Source organism: Giraffa tippelskirchi, chromosome 9 (genome assembly GCF_054371585.1).
Source record: "Giraffa tippelskirchi isolate mGirTip1 chromosome 9, T2T-mGirTip1v1.2.pri, whole genome shotgun sequence".
Lineage (NCBI taxonomy): Eukaryota > Metazoa > Chordata > Mammalia > Artiodactyla > Giraffidae > Giraffa > Giraffa tippelskirchi.
Genome location: NC_137283.1, coordinates 131209731 through 131229385, shown reverse-complemented (window position 1 = coordinate 131229385; position 19655 = coordinate 131209731). Strand labels below are relative to the sequence as shown.

General features: G+C 36.6%; 1 protein-coding gene across 11 annotated transcripts in view; it reads left to right on the top strand.

Annotated features, from left to right (window-relative positions):
• Positions 1-19655, top strand: part of PTPRK (protein tyrosine phosphatase receptor type K) — a 598235-nt gene that overhangs the window by 131780 nt on the left and 446800 nt on the right. For all 11 annotated transcript variants that reach the window (XM_081529093.1, XM_081529092.1, XM_081529091.1 and 8 more), the window contains one exon: positions 3452-3574. In XM_081529093.1, the coding sequence (XP_081385219.1) occupies positions 3452-3574 (123 nt within the window). The remainder of the gene's footprint in view (positions 1-3451; positions 3575-19655) is intronic.

The following is a 19655-nucleotide window of genomic DNA, read 5'->3' as shown; positions in this document are numbered from 1 at the left end:
TCAGTGGGCATGGAAAGAAGTTTAGGCAAGTCTAGATTAGCTTGATTTTTATTTTCAGATGAACAGCTTGCAATGCCCCAGGAATGGGTTGTCCTAGTGGAAGCAGGCCATTGTGTGACAGATCTGTACCTTAGCTGGCTGACTGGCATAGAGGAATTAGCAATCTGTGAAATGGCTCTTCAGAAGTAATTTTCCTCCGAGCTTCAGGGAACTTATGGTTGTTATTTCACTGAAATGATTTTCCTTCTACCCGTAGTCCTGTCACCAGCAGCAAACACAAAAACTAAAAATGTAAGGTGTTTCCTTGTTCCTTTTTCATCCACTCTGCCTAAGTAAATTTCTTGAACATCATTTCAGTATTGTCTCCTTTTGTCTAGCTCAGTGAAGCTTTGAATCTGTATGTTAGGTTTTTATTTATGAATTAGAGCCTTGCTAAGATTTCTCTTTTAAATAGGTCATAATACTATATATAAAAATGTCTTGAACAGAGGAACATGTGTGTAGAAGACTATGTATTAAAGAAGACTTTGTTTTTAGTCTAGTGAGCCTTAAAGGTAAACTAAGGTTATGCAAAGTGGAGTTAGCTCTAGTTATATGATGTGCTATCTGTTGTAAGGTTGAACCAAGTTATCTACCTCCATTTTTCCCCATTACTCTTTAAACTTCACATAGCTTCTGGAGTGTTATTGTTGTTATCATTATTATTAATTTGCCTTGAATTGGATCATACTCCTGGATAAAACCCTTTAATGACTTTATAAAATGATAGACTAAAACCTAAATGTTTTACGGTATCTAAAAATCTCATATTTAGTTTGATTCTTTTTTGTCTCCTGTATACTGAGATTCTTCAGCATCTCGTGTTTCTTTAGATTTGTTATGCCCTTCCTTTTGCTTTTTCTCTAATTTCAGTCCCACTTTCATTCTGGCCTGGCACATCTCGACTCATTTTTATAGGCCTAACTCCATGAAGCCTTCCAAAACCAACTCAGGTATAGGTAGCCAATTCATTTGTCATTTGTGTTCTTTGTGGCTTTGGTCATACTATTCTGATCCCTTGTTGTTGTTGTTTAGTCGCTGTCATGGCCAACTCTTTTGCAACCCCGTGGACTTTAGCCTGCTAGTCTCCTCTGTCCATGGGAATTCCTAGTCAAGAATTCTGGAGTGGGTTGCCATTCCTTTCTCCAGGGGATCTTCCCCACCCAGGAATTGAACCTGCATCTCTTGTATTGACAGGTGGATTCTTTACCACCGGGCCACCAGGGAAACCCATGATCCCTTGTAACATGCTGTATTTTATATATACGCTTTCCCACTCATGTCTGTATTCCATTCATCAGGCCAAGAATAGTATTTTTGGTATTTCTTATCATCTAGTCCAGTATACTGTATTAGTTCTTAACCTTGAACTTCAAAATTCTTTACAAAAAGATTCATAAACATCTTTTACCAAAGATTAATTCCTATGCTACATATGTGGTGCATAGATGTATTGCACCTCTTAGATTAGAACTTATTGTACATTGCAAAATTAAAAAAATGTCTTTAAAAAAATTCTTTTATCCCCCAAGTCAGATGGACCAGGAACTTTTCCTAAGATTCTTGACTAATATGGCAGTGATGTGCAACAAATAACAGGGGTTGACCCACTTATTTTGTATAGCTACTCTTTGTTGTTATTGCTAATAAGAATCCTGGAGGCTAAAATTAACAATGGCCATGAAGGACAGCAATTAAGGCCGTTTGTCTTCTAAATGTGCCAATGTAGGTTCCACTGGTAGTTTAAATTTATATATGGAAGTCACTCATATTATTATAATGGGCAGTGAAGGCCCTGAAGGTATGTGTTGCAAACCAGTAAGTCATTTTAGGGTTATGATAGCAAATTATATTTTGAGACAAACTTTCCTATTGCTATGGAAAGATTCATTTCCTAACAACCTCTTTTCATTGATTAATTTTAAATTAAAAAATACATCATTTTTCATGAGAACATTTATATACAGGCTATTTTAAGCATATTTAAATGACAGTATTAAGACTTCAACCTGCTGAAGTTTTGTTACTGTAAAGGATTGATGTGGTCATAAGAGTGATTTGAGGATACCCAAATCATATTCCAGTTTTGATAAAGGTTGCTCAGGCTATAGTGTGATCTGAACTTTTCTGATTTTGACTTTTTTGCCTATAACACTGGATTGTCTCTGTCCTTGGTGAGAAATATAACTTTTATTCTCAAATTGATAAACTTTTGATGAGGGAAATTCATTTACTGAGAATTTATAGACCTGAAGTTTAACAGCCCCCCTAACATGCTTTTGGTCAGAGAATTCACTGAGTTTCTTCACAAGGATCCCTATGGAAACTAAACAAAAAAGCTACTCGAAAGGAGACAGGTTATTGGTTTTTCTCATTAAATCCACTGCTGGATTTTCATTAGTTCTAATCCATTTTCCTTCAAGATTAGATATATAGGCCAGTTCTGATTTTCATGAATTGAATAAGCGAAATATGTTGAGTTGTGTGTGCCTGTATATGCAGGCTGAGATGCAAAAGTAATTATTCTTCTTCTGCCATAAAATTACCCCAGAAAATAAAGCCAGGAAAAATGACTGATTTAAAGGGGAAAGGCCACCTCCATTTTTTAAAAAAGAGGTTATTAAATAAAGTGGAGGTACTGAGAGTGATGGTAGGCTACTCTGATCAGTTTTATGCTTCATTCAATTTTTCCCCACTTTTGTGTCATAATTGTGTATGAAAGTAATCTAAATAAAGTATGGAAGCGTGTTTCACTGACCGCAAGCACTTTAGACCTTATAAAAGTTTAAGTATTTCGTTTGCTATTATGACGAGATTTCAAAGTGTTCTTTTAAAGCAAGAAATTTCATAAAACTTAGATATTGTGGGACTTCCCAGGTGGCTCAGGCGATAAAGAATCCGCCTGCCAGTGCAGGAGCCACAGGAGACCTGGGTTCGATCCCTGAGTGGAAAAGATCCCCTGAAGAAGGAAATGTATACTGGAGGCAACTCACTCCAGTATTCTTGCCTCGAAAATTCCATGGACAGAGGAGTCTGACAGGCTACAGTCCCTGGGGAACCTGGCTTATAAAGACAGTTTTCACTCTTTTCCTTCTTTCCCTTCCTCCCGATAAAGCTGTTAAAAACTATTTAGATTCCTGGTGGTTTATATAGTTAAATGTATCTTCTGTTATTATTCATATTTAAAAAATCTGTGCCTTAGCCTTACTCCTGAGGCTCAAACCAATCTCTTATTCAGACAAGACACTGATGGAAGTTTCAATGTATGTGAACATTTCATGAAAGTAGTGATAGATAGAAATACTGTTTATTATTAAATTTATGAGTACCACAGTATACATTGCAATCTAATGTGTTCTCCAGCACATCTACTGTTTAGAATATAACAGTAATTCTTCTTTTCCTCTTTCAGGTGGCTGTACTTTTGATGATGGTCCTGGAGCTTGTGATTACCACCAGGATTTATATGATGACTTTGAATGGGTACATGTTAGTGCTCAAGAACCTCATTATCTGCCACCAGAGATGCCTCAAGGTAAGAGTCAGTCTGTTTACTGAGGTTGGAAAAGTCCATTTGGAATATGTAGCATTTTCTTATATTAGGTTATAATATAATAATTTGTTACAACAAACTACTGTGTTCAAACTACTTGACCCCATCAAAGACCCTCAGTGGATTCTTTGCCTTTTCTTGAATAACTTTATCTAATCCTTTGTTCCTCAAGAAAATTCACTGTAATCTTCGTTATCTATGACCATGAAAAAATGTAAGTATTAGTGCTTGTTTTCCCATTTAATAAAAAAGCTAAATGGAAATAAAACCAAAACATAAAAAAATAAAAAGAACAACATCCAAAATCCTTTCAAAACCGTCTACATTGTGAGATCAGTTCACTTACTACCTCTTCTATTAAATCATAAGATTTGATGTAATCAGACCACTTTAATGGCAGAAAGCAAAGAAGAACTAAAGAACCTCCTGATGATGGTGAAGGAGGAAAGTGAAAAAGCTGGCTTAAAACTAAATGTTAAACAATAAACAACTAAGATCATGGCATCCAGCCCCATTACTTCATGGCAAATAGAAGGGGAAAAGGGGGAAGTAGTGACAAATTTCCTCTTCCTGGGCTCTAAAATCACTGCAGATGGTGACTGGAGTCATGAAATCAGAAGACAGCTGCTTCTTGGTAGGAAGGCTATGACAAACCTAGACAGCATGTTGAGAAGCAGAGACATCACTCTACCATATAGTCAAGGCTATGGTCTTCCCTGTGGTCATGTACAGTTGTGACAGCTGGACCATAGACAAGGGAGAGTACCAAAGAATTGATGCCTTTGAACTGTGGTGCTGGAGAAGACTCCTGAGAGTCCCTTGGACAGCAAGGAGATCCAACTGGTCCATCCTAGAGGAAATCATTCCTAAATATTCATTGGAAAGACTGATACTGAAGCTGAAACTCCAATGTTTTGGTCACCTGATGAGAACAGCTAACTCATTGGAAAAGTCCCTGATGCTGGGAAAGATTGAGGACAGAAGAAGAAGAGGGTGTCAGAGGATGAGGTGGCTGGATGGCATCACCGAGGCAATGGCTGTGAATGTGGGCAAACCACGAGAGATGGTGAGGGACAGAGAGGCCTGGTGTGCTGCAGTCCATGGGGTCGAGTTGGATGCAACTTGGCAACTAAACAACAGCAACAACCAGACTGAAGAGAAACTTTCTTGTTTCATGGTAGGGAGAGAGCTTATCTTGAGCATGCCATTGGCTCTCAGGAGAGACAGGCTGGATAGAGATGGAGGTGGAGAGGACTTTTGTGAGCTGACTATAGAAAAATAAGGCTGACCCCTGCTTTCTTTACCTTGATCTTGTTATATCCTTTGCATTGTGGTTTTGTGAAATAGTATATCTTCTTATTGTTTAAGCCAGTTCAAATTGTGTTTTCCCTTAATTATTAATAACATAGGATCTTAACATATACATACCATTTTATACACTAGCAGGCTAATATTTGTGCCTTCAGTTCCAGACTAGTTTGGAATTAATTTCAACCGCTGTACATGTATAATATTAAATTGGAAAATTGAAACTGCAAATAGAAATTTTAAAATACTTTACTAAAGAGAGTAAATTATTTTTCTATTACTTAGAAATAAAATATGGAATATAATTATGTATGATCACATATATAATATACAATATACTGATATTTAACAATGTAATATATAATATACTATGTAATAATACATCATCATTTTATTATACTATATTATCATATGTATTTGATGAGATGTTTGCCTATTAGTAGTAATTTAAATTTTAAAATATAGTTTCAGTGTTTTAATCATAATATACACTTTAATTTTTCTTACTGTTTCACCCCATGATGTACTCTTTGAGAGTAGTGTGAATTAAATCTGCTTTCTACTCTAAATTGTCAATTTTCATGGGTGAGTAGACAAATGGATACTTCTGTATCTGAGCTGAGCCACAATTTCCAGAGGAATAAATTGGTACTAGGCGACTAGTACCCTTTGCTTCTCATATTTGACCCTTATGTTGTCAGCAGACTTATTTATTTATTTATTTTTGCATTCTTTATAATTTCCTTTATTTAATATTAAAACACAGATAAAACAATAAAATAGAATCCGTGATAATGTTTTATTTGGTGTAGTTTATGACTATAAGGAAATTTTGAAAAGTCTTCTTAGGGTGCCACTAATATTCTATGTATGACCTGGGCAGTATTTTACCAAGCATGTTCACTTCATGAAAATCCATCCAAGCTATGCTTAAAATTTATTTTTTAATTTTTTTAAGTGTTTATTTTACATTGAAATATAGTTGATGCACAATATTGAGTTAATTTCAGGTGTACAACAAAGCGATTTAGTTGTGCATACACAAATATCTATTCTTTTTTAGATTCTTCTTCCATATAAGTTATAACAGAATACTGAGTAGAGTTCCCTGTACTGAAGAGTAGGTCTTTGTTAATTATCTATTTTATATGTAGTAATATAGATATATACGTTAATCCCAAGCTCCTAATTTACTGCCCGCCCCCACCCACACACACACTTTACCCTTTGGTTTGTTTTCTGAGGCTGTGAGTCTGTTTTTTTTTTGTAAATAAGTTCATTTGCAATATTGTTCTTTATATTCCACATATAAGTGATATCGTATGTTATTTGTCTTCCTTTGTCTTACTTCACTTAGTATGATAACCTCTGGGTCCATTTATGTTATTGCAAATGGCATTATTGCATTTTTATGGTGGAATACTATTCCATTGTACATATATACCACATCTTCTTTACCTATTCATCTCTTGATGAAAATTTAGCTTGGCTATTGTAAATAATGCTGCAGTGAACATTGTGGGTGCATGTATCTTTTTGAATTATAGTTTTATCTGGATGGATTCCCAGGAGTGGGATTGCTGGATCAAATGGTAGTTCTGTTTTTAGTTTTTTAAAAAACCTCCATAATATTCTCCATAGTGGCTGTACCAGTTTGCATTAGTGTATGAGGGTTCCCTTTTCTCTAAACTCTCTCCAGTATTTGTTGTTTGTGGACTTTCTGATGATGGCCATTCTGACTGGTGTGAGGTGATACCTCACAGTAGTTTTGATTTGCATTTCTATAATTAGCGATGTTGAGCATTTTTTTCAGGTGCTTTTTGACAGTTTGTCTTCATTGGAGAAATGTCTATTTAGATCTTCTGCCCATTTTTTGATTGGGTTATTTGTTCTAGACTCATTTAGTTGTGTATTGTAGGTTTGTATTTTCCCTCAAAGGTACATAACCTTATTTTCCTGGTACATTTTAATTAAAGAAACTTCTGTAATATTTTAACAACACTTTCTCTGTGATATATTTAGACTGAATTTTTATATAAAAGTAGAAGGGGTGGGCTGGGATGCACATATTTTGACTGTTTATCATCAGAGAACAATCAGAAAGATGTTGATTTATGGAAATGTTACTATTGTTAATTACCATTGAAGATGGGTAATGAATAGCTGAAGAGTTACTGCTCCCCTGACCTTGTTGGTTCACCTTTGATGAGCAGCTTAATCGGTGGTTACAGTACAGGATGATGTGCACAGAAAATGAAAGTGTTTGAAATTCAGCCACATCTTTCAATTAATAGGACATTAAGTAATTAATCATGCAGAAGAGGGAAAAAGGTCATGGCCACTTTATTTTTGCAAATGCAATTTGTATTTGGTTTTTGTAGATGTTGAAAGAAAGTATCTATGTATCTATTCTTCTTTTGCTGTTCTCTTATTATAACCTACACTACTTTTTTTTTCATTTTCCTTCTAATATTCCTTTAAAATCCTCACTGAACATTATTCATAATTTGGATAGATTTATCCTATTAAAATTTTATGAATGATCCATTTATCTTAAAATAGACATGTTTATTTTTCTCAATTATTAAAAATGAGAAAACTCAAACATTTAGCAGCCCAAAAGTAAGGCTGAGTCTCTGATGCAAACATTTTTTTTTCCCCTTTGGAACTATTCAAAACATTTAAAAAAAAATAGAGTACAGTTGATCTCCAATGTGTGTTAGTTTCAGGTACATAGCAAAGTGAATCAGTTATACATATTTTGGATTGGCCAAAAAGTTAGTTTTTGGGTGTTTCTGTAAGACGCCTAGTTGGCGCAGTGATGAAGAATCCACCTGCCAATGCAGGAGACACCCTGTGTTGGCAAGATCCTCTGGAGGAGGAGATGGCAACCCACTCCAGTATTCTTGCTTGGAAAATTCCATGGATGGGGAGCCTGGAGGGCTGCAGTCCATGGGGTTGCAAAGAATCAGACATGTCTTAGCAACTGAGTGTGTGTGCTACAGAAAAATCCAAATGAACTTTTTGTCCAACTCAATGTATATACATATACATTCACATATACATCAGTTCAGTTCAGTCGCTCAGTCGTGTCCGACTCTGCGACTCCATGCATTGCAGCACGCCAGGCCTCCCTGTCCATCACCAACTCCTGGAGTCTATCCAAACCCATGTCCATCGAGTCGGTGATGCCATCCAACCATCTCATCCTCTGTCATCCCCTTCTCCTCCTGCCCCCAATCCTTCCCAGCATCAGGGCCTTTTCCAATGAGTCAACTCTTCGCATGAGGTGGCCAAAGTATTGGAGTTTCAGCTTCAGCATCAGTCCTTCCAATGAATACCCAGGACTGATCTCCTTTAAACACGTACATATAGCTTCCCAGGTGGTGCTAGTGGTAAAGAACTTGCCTGTCACTGCAGAAGATGTAAAAAGAGATGTGGGTTTGATTCCTAGGTTAGGAAGATCCCTTGGAGGAGGGCATGGTAACCCACTCCAGTATTCTTGTCTGGAGAATCCCATGGACAGAGGAACCTGGTGGACTACATTCAATAGGGTCCCAAAGAGTTGTATACCACTGAAATGATGGTATTTAGCATGCATGCATGCACACATACCTATACACATATGTAACAGTGTAGGAGGGTTCCCTTCTTTTCACACCCTCTCCAGCATTTATTGCATGTAGATTAATTGATGGCCATTCTGACTGGTGTGAGGTAATACCTGATTGCAGTTTTGATTTGAATTTCTCCACCAATTATTGATGTTAAGAATATATGTCTTCTTTGGAGAAATGTCTATTTAGATCTTCTGGCCATTTTTTGGAGAAGACAATGGCACCCGACTCCAGTACTCTTGCCTGGGAAACCCCATGGACGGAGGAGCCTGGTAGGCTGCAGCCCATGGGGTCGCGAAGAGTCGGCCATTTTTTAATTGGATTATTTGGTTTTTAAATATTGAGCTGCATGAGTTGTTTGCATATTTTGGAAATTAATCCCTTGTCAAGAATCTTGTTATTGGACTCTCTTTACAATACTTGGACATTGTTAATTGGCATCTGTTTGTTGATCTTTTTGTCCTAAAATGGTAGAAGGAAAGAGATAAGAGTGAATATATAGATTAGATACTAAAAGAATGAAGATGAGTAGAAAAGAAAATTACTTCTTTTCATTTGAAGACATAATGCTGTTAGTGATTGCTTAAAGTGTTCTTCAGCAAAGCTGCCTTTGTCAGCTGATAATGATGGTGATTGAAAGATCAGCGTAGGACATTTAAAATAGCAGGCAAAAGAACGAGTATATCCTAATGTCCAAAAATCATATGAAAATGTGAGTACCTGCTCAACTTTTCCATCAAAGGAATACAAATTAAAGCCACAACACGTAGCTACAAAACATGGAGCAAGAAGATGAACATTAAAACTTCAAGTGTTGGTGAGAGTATGGAGCAAGTGAAAGTCTTCACATACTGAACTTTGGTCAGGTATCAATCTGTATAACCATTTTGTACAGCCTAGTTTTCCCGAAGACCCGTTATGGAGTATCAGCCCAGCAGGACTGAGTACACATGTTTTCTAAATAACGTGTACAAGAGCACTTACAGCATTAATATCCAAAATAGTCTGAAACTGAAAACAATTCAAATGTCTGTCAACAGTGCACTGAATAAAATCGTTATAAATCCACATAATGTTATGATGTAAATGAATAAACTGTTGCTATATATGATACGAATGAATTTTACAAACCTAATCTTGAGGGAAGGAAACTAAACACAAAAGGGTATGTACTGTGTTTCATTTATGTAAATTTCAAAAACAGGCAAAACAAATTGATGATGTTAGAAGTCAGGATATTGTTTACCTACCGGAGGGCCAAGAGGAGTGGGGAGTGGTTAGTGCTTGGAAGGTGGCAGGAAGGGGATTTCTGGATACTGGTAACACAATCTTGCTCTAGATGGTTTTTTCACAGATAAGCTGAAATTGAAAAATCATTGAAAGGTATAATTATGAGTTGTGTTCTTTTTTCTGTATGTCTTATATGTTAATAGAAAATGCCAAGAAATAGAATAAATAAAATCAGAGCTCACAAGGATACTTTGGGGAAACTAGACAAAGAATTAAAAGATGTTATTGATTAGAATGAAAGATATATAATAGGATACCTCAAATGGGTTCAAACTCCTTTTTTTTTTCCTCGCCAACCTTTATCGCTTCTCCCGCATTCAAAGATAATATGCTCTCTGACATCTCTGAGCCTTTGTATTAATATGTTTCCTTTCCTCTGTTTCGACAGTTCTCTGTTTATCCATTCATCAAACTCCTACCCATTCTTACTATGTCTGCTCGAGTTCTTTGTGCTTTGGGAAAATTCTCCTGGCTGGCATAGAGTTTTTATAAAATATTTCTTCTGTCTTCACTTTCAGATATGCTGTCCACTGTACCTGGTACATATTTCAATTGTAAGCTGTTATAATACTTTAAAAATATCTCCTTTTCTCCACAAACTATAATGTCCTCATGAACACAAATCATATTTTTCATCTTTGATTTTCCAAGACACTATTTCATTTTACTTAGGAAAAATGTCAACTTATATAATGTGGTTTAAAATATTTCGGTCAAGCGTTAAACAAAAAAGGTCTCCCTCTTGCTTTAAAATTAATTGAATTAAAAATACCTTGCTTCTCAATCATTACATGCAGTTCAGATTTTAATATAATTAGAAGATCTTCATATACTTAATAATATTTAGCTTTTGCCTTCATAAATTATTTCATCTATTTATTTTGGTTTTAATTTTAAATGTTATTAATACTACCAAGAAGGAGCTCGTTTTAAGGATCTCTCTCTTTCTTTTTGTCTTTTACTAGTCAAGTTAGTTCCAATCTTCTACTCCTTAAAAATCTAGCCTATAAAAATCAAATCCATAGAGAATGAGAGGTGTTGCAGGGAAGTAGAAATTGTTCTTCGATCTCAAATACATCTGTATTCTTGACCTTGTCAGATGTTCCTTCCTACTTAGGACATCATGAAACGAATTCACTGGACCGTTTTGCTGCATGTTCTGATGTAGATCTGAGCATAGACATTGTAATTGACATCTCAATAAATTTATCTTCATCTGTAATTATGACTGCTTTTTCCTTTTAACAGGTTTTATAAAATGACTAATTGAATTTTGGTTTAGAGTCTCTAGAGTACCCATTTGACAGTTTAAAATTATGCTATATTGTATTCTACCTTCAGTCTGGTACTTTTCACTGATGATAATGTAAATCACTATGCAGAGTCCCTTCTGTAAAATGCACACCTTCTGTCTATCTAAGTATCTATTTATGTCTATCTATCACAAAAGAAACCATTGATCCTCAGTTGTAAAGCTTAGTGAGGTTGTGATTCAATAGTTTAAAAGCCCAACTGGGTATCAATTCTGCCCCCTTGTCAAATCCTCAGACTGAAATTTAGAGAGCAAATGGCATTACATAGAGAAGAATGAATACTGAATAACACTAATAAATGTGTCTGTAAATTATTATTTTTGGAACAGTGTATCCTTTTTTTTTCTTTTTTTATCCAAGAGTTTATAAATATAAATAATTAGCCAGATTGTTAAAATAAGTTTTGTCTTCTTCACATATTTATTTGAAGAGATTAAATGTTTTTGGTATTCAATAGCGAACATGCATAGGTCTCATGATTTTGTGCCTGGCTTTCTTCTGATATTGTGTCATATAGTGAAAATCAAAGGAAATATTATATTTAAATAATAACATTTGTTAGGTAACACAATTTCAGCTAGATTTTTCTATGTAGCAATAGTCCCTTAGTTTTCTAAGTAAAGACCTACTCACAACTTGCTAAATATAAATATTAGTATTCAGTATATCACATTTTAATATATCTAAGAAATTTCAAGGGAATTTTTGTGTTATCTTACTGTTTCTAGTTGACAGTCTGTCTCATTGGGAACCTTAATCACTCATTAAAATGACTGGGTAGCCTTGCAATCACCCTCTTACAGACAGTTGATAATAAGGCATGTGTTTCTCAGTTCAGTTCAGTCTCTCAGTCGTGTCCAACTCTTTGCGACCCCATGAATTGCAGCACGCCAGGCCTCCCTGTCCATCACCAACTCCCGGAGTCTATCCAAACCTATGTCCATCGAGTCAGTGATGCCATCCAACCATCTCATCCCTGTCATCCCCTTCTCCTCCCGCCCCCAATCCTACCCAGCATCAGAGTCTTTTCCAATGAGTCAACTCTTCGCATGAGATGGCCAAAGTATTGGAGTTTCAGCTTCAACATCAGTCCTTCCAATGAACACCCAGGATTGATCTCCTTTAGGATGGATTGATTGGATCTCCTTGCAGTCCAAGGGACTCTCAAGAGTCTTCTCCAACACCACAGTTCAAAAGCATCAATTCTTCGGCGCTCAGCTTTCTACACCGTCCAACTCTCACATCCATACATGACCACTGGAAAAACCGTAGCCTTGACTAGACAGACTTTTGTTGGCAAAGTAATGTCTCTGCTTTTAAATATGCTATCTAGGTTGGCCATAACCTTCCTTCCACAGAGTAAGCGTCTTTTAATTTCATGGCTGCAATCACCATCAGCAGTGATTTTGGAGCCCCCAAAAATCAAGTCTGACACTGTTTCCACTGTTTCCTCATCTATTTCCCATGAAGTGATGGGACCAGATGCGATGATCTTAGTTTTCTGAATGTTGAGCTTTAAGCCAACTTTTTCACTCTCCTCTTTCACTTTCATCAAGAGGCTCTTTAGTTCTTCTTCACTTTCTGCCATAAGGGTGGTGTGTGTTTCTATAAGATCATAATTGCTAAATTCTCACATACCTGAGTTAACAGAATTATTTGATAGCAAATCTGTCCGAGTCAAAATATGGCAGAGAGTCGTAGAATAAAGTTATGTGCATGTAATATTGGTTAAAAGATAGTGAGTTGCAATGTTACAGCTAGTTTTGTTTATGTTAGAGGATAAAGCAAATCAGGCCAAAATGTTGGTTTGTTCTGTTTGTCATCTAGTTATTATTGTCTGTTAATACTAGCAAATATACTGTGTTGTGAACCTTGCAGTTAGTTGTCTTAAGTTCCACTTGAGAGATGGGTTGTAGTGGAGAGAAGAAGGGAAGGGTGGCAAGGAGAGAGAAGAAAAGGATAAGAGAATAACTTAACATTAGTTCATTAAAACAGATGGAAATACTGTAAGTATTGAATACAGGCAATAGATTCTAAGACGGTGACAGAGCCTAAAACTCTCAGTTTAAAACTTGGAAGGTTAAGCATCAAAATCATTTGATTTTTAGACTTAAAAAAAATAGTAGAGTTCTCTTTTTGGAAGCAGTACTTCTCAGCACTCAAATATGTCAAATTGATAACTAAAGAGCCACTGGTCCCAGAACTTGCTTGCTTTGTACTCCCTAACATCCCTACCCTACCCCTTTCTCCACCACCCAGTTCCATCAAAATGGCTTCTCCAAGAAATACTTACGGAAGTAACATTCCAAGGGACAACCTTAAAACAATAGTTAGGTGCACGCTCAACACTTGAGATAAGCCTCTCTGAAATGAGAGTACTTGCTCCCATTGGCTATGACTTATTGGTAGTTTGCTGGGTTCCTGCTATACCAGGGACATGATATATATTTTTAATCCTCACGTGGACCCTGCAAAATTAGTGACAGTTTAGAGATAAGTGGAGTGAATAACTTGCTTAAAGCTGCTTAGGGATCAAATTTGAAGTTGGGTCTATCTGTCTAATATCACAATTACTCTTGCTACAGTGCTGTCCTTCTTGATAAATTATGGTGTAGCTGATGCCTTTCCTTCACTTGGTCTTGCATCTTTAAATCCCCTATAAAAGGAGCTATATATTAGGTTTATTCCACAATGTTTTCCTACTACTTCATCTAAGTCCTTTATTTTTGCAAAATTTAAAAGCTTGAAATGATTGTCTCTTAATCTTCACATGAAGTGGGGTCTGAGACTTGCTGTTGTTTGGAACTGCAGTCGAGCTCTGGGATTTCCTCATGGTGTTCTCACCCACTAGTAAGAGAGCTGACCTTTCTTTGACTTACCTGTATGTTATTTTTAGTTATTTGATGAACACTTGCGGCATGGCTGTCTAAGCAAAACCTTGGACACACATATATTATCTGCTGTCTCATTAGAGCATTTATGGTAGAAGGAAAAATTTTGTACTAAAGAACTCAGACTAAAAATTAGGGTTTTAAAATAGTTTTAAGACACTGTTTGCAATAGGATATTTTAGGACCAGAATTATGGGCTTATTTCAACATGCTCTTCCAAACCATGTTATCATGTGTCTGTTGGTGCTTTTGCCCTCAGCACAGAGAAGCTAGTTTACCACATTTGAGTTGCTTATTAAAAACAGTGGGAGTTGGAGGCAGTGCAGGGTCAGAGAGTGAAAGGCTGTAATGGACCCTGTGAAGGGTGAGCTACTTCATGAGGACAGATTTTTAATGTAAGTACTATTACCCTTGTGAACATAAATGCAGCGTGAAGAATGTCTAAATTACAGTGGACAGAAGTGGCATGCTGAGACAGGAATATTTTCCTGTTATTTCAGGTACGTAATGTATCTAAGTTAGATAGGTCTCGATATATCTCAGGGGGAGAAAACAGGTCAGTATTTTTAAAAAAAAGAAAAGAAATTAATATTGGTGTCAGTGTTAGAGAACTTCCAATCTCCTAAATGAATTAGGGGTAAGAATACAGAGTAATTTCAAAGACTATGCAGTCATCTTTAACATGTGCCTTAAAATCAATACATGGTCTAAGGAAACAAAATTACTTTTCCTTGGAGGGGAGAAAGACTGAAAGTACAGTTATGACCTTATACTTCCCTCTCCAAAAATAAACTTTCCTCATGATGGCTAAAGAACTCTTTTAGACATTCTCGGCTTCAGAGCTTTGTCTTCAAACATTAGAATGCCAGGGGAAAATAATTACACACAAAAAGCAATGAAATCTAAGTGATTAAATTAGAGATTATTTAAAAATATGTGATGTTAATTTTCTCATATAGTTAATGTTGTAAAAAATACAGAGCTATGCATATATATTTATCATTACATAAAAAAGATGCTTTGAGTTTCTTGGAAGATTGTCAGTTTTTCAACCTTGTATCTGTCGAGAGTACGATGGTATGTGGACAGACCTTTTCCCCCTCCTTGAAAGAGGAAATTATTGATTATTTAATTATTATAATAATTAAATTATTATTCCCTTGTTACAATATTTCTCAATAGAAGTGAGATGTTTTATTCATTAAGAACACGTGACAACTTATAAATGCCAGTAGCATCATGAAATCTTCACCTGGGGATGTAGATTAAAAAGATACACTGACTTCCTGCTTGTAGTTTATGGAATAAAGTAGGACAATTCTACAAATTTTGTAAGTTCTGTGCCTCTCTTCCTCCCCTAGTTCTGAAATAGTTGGTGGATTAAATAGAAAAGTGGAATAGAAAATATGGCTATTTAAAAATTATATTTTGAGTGCATGGTTTTTATTCAAGCTAGGGTAGACTTAATGGATAATTTTTAAAAAATCCTCTTCTGACCACTTAGGCATTTTTACCTGTCATTTCACTTAAATTTCATAAAAGCCCTTCAAGGTATGTATTAACACATCTTTTAGATGAGGGAACTGAGGTTCAGAGAGGCCAAGTAAATTTTCAGAGGTTTCACGTCTTGGGAAACTCTAGATTGGAAATTCAAGTATGTAGAGATATAGCACAAAGATCTCACTTTTGACCTCTCTGTAAACAAACTGGAGTACAGGTCCTTGCTTTAGAGACTACAGAAGAAAGAAAGCTTCAAGGCTGACTTGAAAGTATGGCGAAACTTCTCGCTCATGCTTTCTCCAGCTCCAGATGGTGGAGAGCCCAAGCCAAAATGTCTTTAAATCATAAATAAAGAAAGCTGCTTTCACAGAAGAGGAAGTCCAGGATTGCTAATTAAGTGATGTCCTTGAGCTACCAGGTTCTTTTGTCTCTCTGTTCCTCTTCTCTTAAGGTTATCTTTTAACCTCAGGCTTGCTCCCCTCATGGGTATAAAGTGAAAGTGAAGTCGCTCAGTCGTGTCCGACTCTTTGCGACCCCATGGACTGTAGCCTACCAGGCTCCTCCATCCATGGGATTTTTCCAGACAAGAATACTGGAGTGGGTTGCCATTTCCTTCTCCAGAAGATCTTCTCGACCCAGGGATTGAACCCGAGTCTCCTGCATTGTAGACAGACGCTTTACCGTCTGAGCCACCAGGGAAGTCTCCGTGGGTATAAGATCTGTAGCTATTCTAGGTATTAATTTCAGACACTAAGAAAAAGAGGTTGTCTCTTCATTATGTCTGTTTCTTTGTCTCTGCTTTTTAATATTCTGTCTAGGTTGGTCATAACTTTCCTTCCAAGGAGTAAGCGTCTTTTAATTTCATGGCCGCAATCACCATCTGCAGTGATTTTGGAGCCCAGAAAAATAAAGTCAGCCACTGTTTCTACTGTTTCCCCATCTACTTGTCGTGAAGTGACGGGACCAGATGCCGTGATCTTAGTTTTCTGAATGTTGAGCTTTAAGCCAACTTTTTCACTCTCCTCTTTCACTTTCATCAAGAGACTCTTTAGTTCTTCTTCACTTTCTGCCATAAGGGTGGTGTCATCTGCATATCTGAGGTTATTGATATTTCTCCTGGCATCTTGATTCCAGCTTGTGCTTCTTTCAGCCCAGCGTTTCTCATGATGTACTCTCTTCCCCTAATTGGAGCAGAGGTTGAAGTTAGTGCCAGCTTCTCCTAATCTTGTTGCTAGACAGGTTGTAATGGAATAAGGATGGGAAGGATACTGGGTAGGTAACAACAATGTCCATTATAGAACTATTTGATGCAGATATAGTAGGAAAGGAATATAGGTAGTAGAATTCAGAAGCTGTGAGATTTAGAAGAGTGGACAAATAAAGCAATTATTATAGCAACATGATATTCTCTAATGCATTGCGAGCCTGGTGTCAGTTTTTCCTTGATTTCAAAGCATTTACTGTATCTGTAACTTGAGAAGTGGGAGATCTTCCTGCCCTATTTCAGTTATCTGGGCTTCACTTGAGGTTCAGCTGGTAAGGAATCCGCCTGCAATGCAGGAGACCTGAGTTGGATCCCTGGGTTGGGAAGATCCCCTGGAGAAGCAAAAGGCTACCCACTCCAGTAGTCTGGCTTGAAGAATTCCATGGACTAGTCCATGGGGTCGCAAAGAATTGGACCTGCAATTATTACTATTGAGGGATTTTATATTCTCTCTTGTTTTCTTATGACATAGAAGAAATAAGTTAATATATTTTATAAAAACTCAAAAGTCAAGCGTTTTATAATGTAGGTGAACACATGCTAAAGATATATTTAATTGATTAATGTAGAAGCCAGGGGGATGGTAAGGCTTGTTCAAAAGATTATAGGAACAAGGGAAGCATTTATAGGCACGAAAAGAGTGCTGTAGTAAGATTCCTAATTTCATACTAAATAAGTTAATCTCTAACAGGGTAATACATCTGAAACCTTTGAGGTTATCTTTACTACCAAACAGAAATCATATGCCACTCTACTAGACAAAATTTATTTGCTCTTATAAGTCTCATTTATACTGCCATGAGCTTTCTGCAAGTTAACATCTTCTCTCACAGATTTATAAAATGTCTTAATCAATAATGAATAGTGAATCAGACAAAAGTACACACAGTTAAAAAATTAGCTGCTCCTTGAGTGAAGGATATGTAGTCATTCTTTTGCCTAGTTTTTTAACTTTTTTTTTTTGTTTTAACCAATTCCCCTTTATGAGCATAAATACTCTCCAAAGTTAATTCTTGTTAAAAAGAACAACAGGAAAAATAGCTAAAATGTATGGAGCATACCAAACAATTATTTTTAGTTTCTATGGTCTCATAAGTTAAGGGAACAAATCTTTGTGTTTGTGCAAAGTCCTTTTGGTGGTAGCAGTAAAGAGCCTGCCTGCCAACGTGGGAGACTTTGGAGATGCAGGTTTGATCCCTGGGTTGGGAAGATCCCCTGGAGGAGGACATGGCAACCCACTCCAGTAGTCTTGCCAGGAGAATCCCTGGGACAGAGAAGCCTGGTGGGCTGTGGTTCATAGAGTTGCAAAGAGTTGGACTCGGCTGAAGCCACTTGGCATGGCACACAGCCCTTTAGGACACTTCACAGTTTATGAGCAAAGGCTTTTTGAAATTTTTATTTTTCTGAATTCAGAGGCTTAGCATGCAGGCAGAATCTAAAGAATTACTGCAGGTTAGTCACTTAACTAGGGCTTCCCTGGTGGCTCAGAAGGTAAAGAATCTGCCTGCAATGTAGGAGACCTGGGTTTGATCCCTGGGTTGGGATGATCCCCTGGAGGAGGGCACGGCAACCCACTCTAGTATTCTTGCCTGGAGAATCTGCATGGACAGAGGCTACAGTCCACGGGATTGCAAAGGGCTGGACACCACCGATCGACTAAGTGCGGCACTTGACTAAGATAGTGGCATAGGTGACTGAGAACAAGGGGTAATATCACTAATATTAATATTTATTACCATCATATTTATATTCATTTCTATTAATATTTAGTATTTAAGAATAGAATCTATGAAGTTGTGTTTGTTTTTAATATCAAAACCATACTAAAATCAGTTTAACGCACCAAAGAAATTACCTGTAGAGATACAAAATCTCTGCTTAAATTACACAGAAAGTTAGGAATCGTTTTACAACCTGTTGTTAAGAGGAGATTGAAACTGCTAAGATCAATTTGTTTTGTAATAGAAGGAAAACGTACTTTCAGTCTGGCATTCATGTGATATTTGGCAGTAAAAGCTAAGGAAAAAATCACAAAAAAGCCTATCAAAATTGAGCCACAGTTTTCAACACAGTTTATTGCTTCTTTTGGGGATTCATTATTTGCAGGTATTATACTTTAAAAATATCCAAAATAAATTTTTCTCTGCGAACTTGTTACAGTTTTTTATGTCCACTGAAGTTTTACCTGGACTACTTTGTTTCAAAGTTCTAAAATAATCGTACTTATTTTTTCCTGAAGACAAAGTTACTGTCTTTTCCCTGGTACATAATAGGTCATCCCTTGGTTCACAGGCAACTCCACTTAATGTCAAAAGTCTGTTTCGGAAAAGCAGATATTCTATGTGAGATTGCTGAATAACAGGAAGTCAACTTCCTATTATTTTAAATGAGAAAAATTTAGTGTGTCGCATTGCTAACCAAAATGCCTAATCTGTTAATTAAAACATATGAAAAGACAGCAAATGTAATAAGGTATCAAAGTAGGTGGTATAATGCTTGATGGAGATGTTTGGATGGCATCACCGACTCGATGGACATGAGTTTGAGCAAGCTCCGGGAGTTGGTGATGGACAGGGAGGCCTGGCATGCTGCAGTCTGTGGGGTCGCAAAGAGTCAGACACGACTGATTGACTGAACTGAACTGACAATGCTTGAAATTTTTTTCCTGATCCAAACAATTGATATGATTCAAATAATTAAATATATTAGACTTTCTTTGTATGGAATGGATTGCTTTGTATTCATTATATCTGCACACATACCACCTGTAGTCACACTGCACTTTTCAAAATAGTTACACAATTCTGATGTTTTACTGTGTTTGAATGTAGCTTGCAACTGTTGTCAGGCATAGTTTTCAGTCAGTTCAGTTCAGTTCAG